Source organism: Cucumis sativus, chromosome 2 (assembly GCF_000004075.3).
Source record: "Cucumis sativus cultivar 9930 chromosome 2, Cucumber_9930_V3, whole genome shotgun sequence".
NCBI classification, from domain to species: Eukaryota; Viridiplantae; Streptophyta; class Magnoliopsida; order Cucurbitales; family Cucurbitaceae; genus Cucumis; species Cucumis sativus.
Genome location: NC_026656.2, coordinates 13,539,180 through 13,548,972, shown reverse-complemented (window position 1 = coordinate 13,548,972; position 9,793 = coordinate 13,539,180). Strand labels below are relative to the sequence as shown.

At 37.6% G+C, this 9,793-nt stretch overlaps 1 protein-coding gene across 1 annotated transcript; it reads left to right on the top strand.

The window, feature by feature from the left end:
- Positions 1–7,645: 7,645 nt before the first annotated feature.
- On the top strand, positions 7,646–9,559 carry LOC116402074 (soyasapogenol B glucuronide galactosyltransferase-like). Its single transcript, XM_031880870.1, has 2 exons — positions 7,646–8,211; positions 8,870–9,559. The coding sequence occupies exons 1-2, from the start codon at positions 7,777–7,779 to the stop codon at positions 9,557–9,559; spliced, it is 1,125 nt and encodes a 374-aa protein (XP_031736730.1). The 5' UTR covers positions 7,646–7,776.
- Positions 9,560–9,793: the final 234 nt, after the last annotated feature.

The following is a 9,793-nucleotide window of genomic DNA, read 5'->3' as shown; positions in this document are numbered from 1 at the left end:
CATTTTGCGTTGGTTTGAAACTAAGTTTGTTGCACTTACACATTGGATTGAAATGTTGGGTCTTGAAGTACTTCTTTTCACACTTTTTGAAATTTTTTTAGGTTGTGAGTTACGAACTTACGCTTGAGTATTGTTTGGTCGGTTTGAAATCTTAGACACGTTTTGCACTCTTTTTAGGATGGCTTGAAACTAAGTCCGTTGCACTTACGTACTTCGTTGCCGTTTTGGCCTTGAAGTGCTTTTTTTACACTTTTTGAAATTTTGGTAGGTTGTGAGTTACAAACTTGCACTTAAGCATTGTTTGGTCGTTTTGAAAGTTTAAGTGATACGTACACACGTTTTGAATACATTTTAGGTTAGATTGAGTTTGTTGCACTTGGTTGTCATTTTTGGTCTTGAAATGCTTTTTTCAACCTTTTTGGTAGATTATGAGTTACGAACCTACATTTAGGATTTGCTAGGTCGTTTTGAAAGCTCAAGTAATACCTAGACACGTTTTGAGCACGTTCTAGGTTGGTTTGAACTAAGTTTGTTACAACTTACACACTTGGTAGCCATTTTGGGTCTTGTAGTGCTTTTTTCACACTATTTGAACTTTTTTCGTAGGTTATGAGTTACGAACCTACAACGTAAGCTGTTTTAGGTCGTTTTGAAAGTTCAAGTGATACTTAGACACATTTTGTTCAAGTGATACTGTTTTAGGTTGTTTTCAAGTGAACTTTTTTCTTCTTGTATTGACTGTTTTACTATTTCTTCATGGTTTGTATTCATGGTATTTATTTTCGTAATGAATCTTTCATGGTCTGGTAAACATTTCAGAAACACATAATTTCAGCAATCTGTCAAAGAGTTGAAGGAGAAGACAGAAGAACATAAAGGTCACATGAAGACCTAAAAGTTAGGTAATTTTTTGAAAACTTTTTTCTTTGTCTTGCTTAGTTTTAGTGGTATTTGTTAACAGGCTGAGACATACTCTTGTATGCCAAGGCTGGGTGGCCAATTCAATGGATGGCCTGAGACGGTGAAATGACGAATGTAGAACAAAGTAGACAATCGAGCAGATTTACAAGTAGGAGGATGGTGTTTGGTCTTACTCTAAAGCTACTGCTAGAAAGGTGATTCTCCCTTTATTTACACATGTTATCTATATTTAATTACTGTTTTTATGTGATGGTGAATAAATATTTAAGTCGTTTCAAGTTTGTACATCATGCTTGAGTTAATACATTTCCCAACTCGCACTAATTTTAAAGTTGAGACTAAGTTTGTTGCACTTACACACTTGGTTGCCATTTTGGATTTTGGAGTGCTTTTTCTACATTTTTTAAACATTTTGGTAGGTTATGAGTAATGAAGTAAGACTAAAGCATTATTAGGTCGTTTTTAAGGTTCGAGTGATACTTAAACATTTTTTGAACACCTTTTAGGTTGTTACAAACTAAGTTAGTTTTACATACAGCCATGGTTGCCATTTTGAGTCTTGAAAGATTTTTTTTCACACTTTTTGAAATTTTTGGTAAGTTATGAGTTATAAACTTACACTTAAGCGTTGTTAGGTTTTTTGAAAACTTATACGTGTTTTGAATACTTGTTAGGTTTGTATAGAACTAAGTTCGTATCACTTACACACTTGACATTTTGGGTTTTGGAGTGTCCTTTTCAAAAAATTTGAACTTTTTGCTAGGTTATGACTTATGAACTTGTATTGAATATTTGTTAGGTCGTTTTGATAATTCAAGTGATACTTAGAAAATGCAACCGAGCTTAAACAATTCCGCTCATTTTTTCTAAAATTTTTAGTTTAACCTATTGAATAAAATTCGATGGAAATTCTTGTTTTCTTTTTGTAGGAATAAAAGGAAATGAAATATAACCAAACTTGGGATCTTTGCAAGCAATCTTCCATGAAGAAACTAGGCTACTAGTGGTTTGGGGTTTGGGTTTTTAGGGCTTAGGGCTTTTAGGGCTTTTTGGGCTTATGGCTTAGGGCTTTTAGGTTTTAGGGCTTAGGGTTTTTAGGGCTTATGGCTTAGGGCTTTTAGGTTTTAGGGCTTAGGGCTTTTAGGGATTTATGGCTTTAGGGCTTAGCGCTTTTAGGGGCTTAGGGCTTAGGGCTTAGGGCTTTAAGGGTTTTAAGGGTATTTAGGGATATGGGATTTTAGGGCTTTTAGGGCATTTAGGGCTTTTGGGGCTTTTAGGGCTTTTAGGGCTTAGGGTGTTTTGGGCTTAGGCTTAGGGATTAGGGCTTGGGCTTTTAGGGCTCGGCTTTGGGCTCGTTTGGCTTTTAGGACTTTTAGTGCTCTTAGGGCTTTTTGGGCGCTTAGGGATTTTAGGGATTAGGGCTTAGGCTTAGGGCTTAGGGCTTAGGCTTAGGGTTTGGGCTTTTAAGGCTTGGGCTTTGGGCTTTAGGGCTTAGGGCCTTTAGGCCTAGGGCTTGGGCTTTGGCTTTTAGTGCGGCCTAGGGTGGCTTAAGACGTTTAGGGCTTTTAGGGCACTTAGGGCACTTAGGGCTTATGACTTTTAATGCTTAGGGCTTTGGGCTTAGGGCTTGGGCTTTGGGCTATTAGGGCTTTTAGGGCTTTTAGGGCTTTTATGACTTTTAGGGCTTTTATGGCGCTTAGGGCTTTTAGGTTTTAGGGCTTAGGGATTTTTGGGCTTTTAGGGCTTAGGGCTTAGGCTTTTAGGGCTTAGGCTTTTAGGGCTTGGTCTTTGGGCTTTTAGGGCTTTTAAGGCGCTTAGGGCTTTTAGGTTTTAGGACTTAGGGCTTTTAGCGCTTAGCGCTTTTAGGGCTTAGGGATTTTAGGGCTTTTAGGCCATTTATAGCTTAGGGATTTTAGGGATTTTAAGGCTTTTAGGGCATTTAGGGCTTTTAGGGCTTTTAGGGCTTTTAGGGCTTAGGGCTTAGGGCTTTTAGGGCTTGGACTTTTAGGGCTTGGGCTTTGGGCTTTTAGGGCGCTTAAGGCGTTTAGGGCGCTTAGGGCTTGTGACTTTTAGGTCTTATGGCTTTTAGGGCTTAGGGCTTACTTATTTTCGGGCTTATCGTTTAGGGTTGAGGGTTTAGGATTTAGGGCTTTTAGGGCTTTTAGGGCTTAGGGCTTAGGGCTTAGGGTTTGGGCTTTTAGGGCTTGGGCTTTGGGCGTTTAGGGCTTTAGGGCTTTTAGGACGCTTAGGGCTTTTAGGTTGTAGGGCTTAGGGCTTTTACGACTTTTACGACTTTTACGACTTTTAGGGCTTTTAGGGCTTAGGCCTTAGGGTTGAGGGCTTAGGGCTTAGGGCTTAGGGCTTAGGGCTTAGGGTTTAGGGTTTAGGGTTTAGGGTTTAGGGCTTAGTTCTTGTGCTTTTATTGCTTAGGGCTTAGGGCTTGTAGGGCTTAGGGCTTATGGCTTAGGGCTTTGGCTTTTAGGGCTCAGGCCTTTAGGGCTTGGGCGTTTAGGGCTTGGGTTTTTAGGGCTTGGGTTTTTAGGGCTTGGGCTTTGGGCGTTTAGGGCTTTTAGGGTGCTTAAGGCGTTTATGGCTTTTAAGGCGTTTAGGGCTTAGGGCTTTTAGGGATTATAGCTTTTAGGTTTTAGGGTTTTTAGGGCTTTTAGGGCTTTTAGGGCGCTTAGGGCTTAGGGCTTAGGGCTTGGGCTTTTATGGCTTGGGCTTTTAGGGCTTGGGCTTAGGGTTTTAGGGCTTAGGGATTTTAGGGCTTATGGCTTTAGTGTTTAGGGTTTAGGGGTTTATGGCGCTTAGGACTTTTAGGGATTTTAGGGCTCTTAGGGCTTTTAGGTTTTAAGGCTTATGGCTTTTAGGGATTATGGCTTAGTGCTTTTAGGGCTTAACGCTTTTACGAGGACTTAGGGCTTTTAGGGCTTTTAGGGTTTAGGGCTTTTGGTGCTTTGGGGCTTTTAGGCTTAGGGCCTTTGGCTTAGTGCTTAGGGATTAGGCTTGGGCTTTTAGGGCTCGGGCTTTGGGCTCTTAGGGCTTTTAGGGCGCTTAGGGCTTTTAGGTCTTTTAGGGATTAGGGTTTGGGCTTTTAGGGCTTGTGCTTTGGCTTTTGGATTTTAGGGTTTAGGGCTTGTGCTTTTAGGGCTTGGGCTTTGGGCTTTTAGGGCTTTTACAGCGCTTAGGACTTAGGGCTTAGGGCTTTTAGGGCTTTTAGGGCTTTTACAGCGCTTAGGACTTAGGGCTTAGGGCTTTTAGGGCTTAGGGCTTAAGGCTTAGGGCTTAGGGCTTAAGGCTTAGGGCTTTTAGGGCTTAGGGCTTATAGGGCTTAGGGCTTTTAGGGCTTAAGGCTTAGTGCTTAGGGCTTAGGGCTCATTGAGGAACTTGATTTATCTATTAAGTATAGGTAAAATGGTTTTTTATATTGGATTTGATCAATGCAATGAATTGTTTCATCATAAGACCGATCCCTAATTAAATTGATGATCCCCATCCTAACGAAATGAATTTGATTCATACATGTACACACACGAACTGAACATAGATACATTCACCGAATCATTGATAAAGCAATTCTACTTGGCGAGGAAAAAAATTTCAATAACTTGTTGATCCCTATCACCAAATTTTAAAGTTTATCGTTCTTGAATTTCTTGGCTTAGTGTGAAATCGAAATAGACCTAACCTAATCTTAACAATGAGTTAATCAATGAGTGAAAGTATGAGAAATGGAGTTTAATCCCGTTTATAGCATATGACAGACCAATCACTTCCCGAAGGGTACTAGCCTTCGTATTATTTAAATAAAAAAAGAATATCTTTTTTGAATATTTATTATTTTTGTTTATTTTAGACATTTCTTCTAATCACTACTAATCACTATTTCATTTTATATTCTATAATAAGTAATATAACTATATATTCCAATTTGCAAATTTATGTATATATTTAAATTAAATAAATAAATCAAAAGAAATTAAATAAATAAATAAATAATGCAATTGAATTTTAAATAAAAGAATTTCTTCCCCTACTTCTTCTCTGACGGCTCTCTCTCTACTTTCTCGTCCTCTCCCCTTCTCTTATCTTCTTCGTCTTCCTCAAAATCGCGATTCACGGCCATCTTCTTCTCCTGGCCCTAACAGCGCTGGATTTCTCAACTGTCGATCGAGTGACAATCATGCCTGCCTGCTTGACAAAGCCTTTTCGGTCTACCAATAAAGGAAAAAACGATTGCTGGTGACACGAAGGCTGTGCTCGACGCTCTTTTTCCTATTCCACTGCGCGTCGTGGTCTTTCCCTTGCTGGTTGGATGACTACTATGGACGAAGAGCACAATTACTTCCAGTCTCTGGTCGATAAGTACCCAAGGAATGTAAATTCCAGCGAAGAAAGTCGAGAGCTCCTTAGTTGATCACAAATCCTTCCAAATTCTTTGTTCATAGACTAATTTGAAATCCTTTCAATATGGATCCATGCTGTCTTTTATATCCATAAGATACCAATTAGATTGTGTTAATTATTGTTTATAAGAAAATATTTGTGTGCAGAGTTGCAGTGGGTAAATCTTAATGGCTGGCAGAAAATTGGTTCGGGATATATTACTCTCAAGACAAAGTATTTTTTATCAGTTTACTTCCCATGGGGTATTTGCTCTTCCTATGCTTTATCTTTATCCTGTCACGAATGCATCTAAGAGCACGCTTTCAGCCATGTGCGGTAGTGGTGCAGAATATTGTACGAATTTCTTGACATAATCATTATAGGATCCATCTTGTTCTATTCGAATCAGCCTTGCACCTAAGCTCTTCTGCCCAGAATCTCGAAAAAATTCAAACATCCTTACCTTCAAATCTTCCATCCTTCCACCTTCTTTCTATGGTTACTCCAACAGTACAATCGATTTCATCTTGTCCAAAACTAACCACTGCTACTTTCACTTTTTCTGCTTCCAGTAGGCTATTAATTTCGAAAAAATGCTCAGCTCTAAACACCCATGACTCAGAATTTTCCCGGTGAAAATCGACATTTCCAGTTTCTTATATTTGCTTCGGTCGACAGTTACTACATTGTTTTCCCCTGGATTGTCGGCTTCTTCCCATTTTCCTTTTAACTTCATGACTGATCCATCAGAAGTTCCAGATTCATCTCGCCTTTTGTAGCTGCTGTTTTCTTTCATTTCATCAGCCAGTCTATCCATGGATTTCTTCATTTCCAGAATCATTTCCCTTCAAGCCCAGTATTTCTTTCTCTGTTCCATCTATTCTTTCTTCTATTTGCCTCTGCGCCATCAGTCGCGTCACCACCCCCAACGTTTGGGTTCTGATACCAGTTGTAGAGACTCCACAAATAAAATACTAAATTACCCAAACAGTTGGCAAACAGAGACAGCACTCTGTAGATCTTTATTTATATATAAATGCCAAAAGATACAGTAGAAGGAAATATAAAAGAAAGCAATAAAGATGATAAACATCATGTCAAACCTCCCACGAAAAGATAGTAGTCCTTCCTAGACCTAGCAGCCTCTATAGACCAAATGAAGACAAAAAGTTAACCTAGCCCCCAATCCCGATAAGGCCTTATATTTATAGCTCTTTTCTCATTCTTCCCCGTGGGCCCCACTCTCATGTTCTTTTCCTAATATTCTCTCCTTTTCTGCTGCGTGAGCTTTTACGTTTTTACCCCTCCTTTTGTATGTATGGATAATAGGGGGCCTTACAAATTTCTTCCAACACTATGAAACATTTATGTTATAGTTTTATTATTGTAAACATTTTTGCTAAACATCATTGTAATTTCCAAACACAACTCTGCCAAAGTTCCCAAGATAGTTCTATAGCAATGTTCCACTGCTATCTTGCAAGTGATGTGGAACTCCTTTGCTTTTTGAATAGTAAGCTGGCCTTCCTCTTTTGTTATGCTTTGTTTTATTCTCAATACTTGCTTTTATCTTCGCCTATTTCATTCCTAGTTGATATATTACATAGTCCTCTTAAATCTACATTCTTTTTCTGTTTTATGATTCGCTTGAGTTTAATGACTAACTTTGGCGAAATAATGTTTAACTATATTACATGTTTTGCATCTAAACCTCAATTGAAAAGGTTTGTTACCTGTATCATTATAAGGTTTCCATGATTTGTTACCTGTATCATTAAAAATATTGGGTCGGGTGCATTCGCTTACACACCATTCCATGGCCAGCAGCAGAGGTTGTACTCTACGATTCAATTCCTTTCCTAATCACAATTTTGATAGATTTGTTTCTGAAAAACAATATTTAACTTCCTGTTTTTTTTGTTTTTTGATAAATCTATTAGTATATTGGTAAAAAGGTCTATCGATAATGAAAATCTATAACTAATACATAAGTGATGGACTAACAATTTAAAATATCATCGTATTTATAAATTACGTGGTTTTGTGACATATTTGCTAATGCCATAGAAACCTAAATTATATATACATTTTAGGTTAGTCACGATTTTGAGTCTAGAGTTTAGACTTTAGAGAAGCGTCGTAAATGAACTCTTTAATCTTTTAGGCCTTTGCGTCTGGATCTATAATACAATTGTTAATTTCCTCTATTCGTGAACAAATTTAACTATATGTTAGTGAATAATCGCATAAATCTCATTGTCGTTTCTTACCGTTCACATTTTTACTTATCGATTTTGTTTCTATCCTGGCATTTGAAAATACTTTTGTTATCAACTTATCTATGACAATTATCTCTTAACGAAAGATTCTTTTTAAGTCGTCATGTATGAAACGAAGTGATCTTTTCGTTCATATTCTTAACAGGTCGGTCTCTCTCCTGCTATTCAAAATCTTAGTACTGCCACATCGATGAAGATGACCAAGGTTTTCCAAGCGTTTCTCATGCTCCAACCCCAACTCGTAGACCTTATCCACGAGATGCAGCCAGATTGTATCGTTTCTGACGTCTTTTACCCATGGACGAGTGATGTGGCAGCCGAGCTCAGAATCCCACGGCTTGCCTTCAACGGTTCAAGCTTCTTCAGTTATTGTGCGGAACAATGTATAAAGGAGCATAAGCCACATCTTGAAGTTGAATCCAACAATGAAAAGTTCAAACTTCCGGGGTTGCCTGATGTTATTGAAATGGTGAGATCTGAGTTGCCAAGTTGGATCACTAGACATAAACCAGATGGTTTCTCACAATTGCTTGATGTCATTAGAGAATCAGAGAAACGATGCTATGGAATGTTGATGAATAGCTTTCATGAATTGGAAGCCTCATATGAAGAACACTTGAATAAGGTGAGGTTTACCTCAAACCATTGTATATAATAACTACACATTACTCGTTTCTTAACGTAATCTTTTGGTTTTGAAATTTGTACTTGATTTATGATCACGATTTCGTTAGAATTATATTATTCATATTTTTTTAAAAAAAAGGAGAATATTTGAGAACAAAAATTACATCTTGAAGTATATATTTGTTTAGAAGCTTGATTTTTAGAAGTTGTTAATTAAGCTTCACATATTTTTAAAACACACTTGAATTCTAAGTTAAAGTTTTTCAAGAAAACTACAAATTTTACTTTAAGAACGTGTTTTTAAAAGGGTTGTTGTCAAATAATACAACATGAGACAAATTATTTACTTATGTAGCATGAAATTTTATTGTCTAATAAACACTAATAATATATAGAAATAGACATGTGATAAATAAAAAAGTTATCATTACGTTTGCCTGTTGCACTCAGCCTTGTATATCTCCTTCGGTCGCAAAGAAGAAAAAAATATTCAAATTATCGTTTTTAAAAAAGAGAAGTTTGTCACGTGGTAACGTGTAATCTGGACATTGAATAAGCTATACAAAATAGATGGAGCTCAAGATGCACCCAAATATTTTTGAATTGATTCGAGACTTCGAGGATTTGTTTTTATTATTATTATTATTGTTTGATAGATTATAGGGATCAAAACATGGAGCATAGGGCCAGTATCATTGTTGGCAAACAATGAAATTGAAGATAAAGAATCAAGAGGTGGAAACCCCAACATTCAAACCACCAACTTACTCCAATGGCTCAATGAGAAAGAACCAAATTCAGTTCTCTACATCAACTTCGGAAGCTTGATTCAGATGAGTCGTAACCAAATAACCGAAATAGCACATGCGATTCAAGAATCCAGTCAAAGTTTCATCTGGGTCATAAAAAAGAACGACGAAGACAACGATGACGACGTAGTAAACAAAGGGTTACCAAAAGGGTTTGAGGAGAGAATGAGTAGAACCAAAAAGGGTTTGATAATAAAGGGATGGGCTCCACAATTGATGATATTAGAGCACAAAAGTGTTGGAGGGTTTTTGACTCATTGTGGTTGGAACTCAATTCTTGAAGGAATAAGTTCAGGCTTACCAATGATCACATGGCCATTGTTTGCTGAACAGTTTTACAATGAGAAGTTGTTGATTGAAGTGGTGAAGATTGGAGTGGGAGTTGGGTCAAAGAAATGGTGGCATTTGGGAGAAGAACCAGAAATTATTAAGAGGGAAGAGATTGGTAAGGCCATAGCTTTTTTGATGGGTGAAAGTGTTGAAGCTTTGGAAATGAGAGAGCTAAAGAAATGGGAGAGGCTGCAAAAACAAGTGTGAATTGTGGTGGTTTCTCTCATACCAACTTGGTTTCATTGTTTGAGGAACTTCAAGAAATGAAGCTTAAGAGAGTGAGGAATGGTCAGAAGAATACTTAGATGTTTGTCATAGGATAAAGTATTGTTTTTCTTTAGGTCAGTCTATTCAATCGAACGGCTATAATTTGTTGTATGGTAAAGTATTTTTGTTCTAAATATATTTTGAGTTACTTTTACTATGCGACTAAGTGAGTTG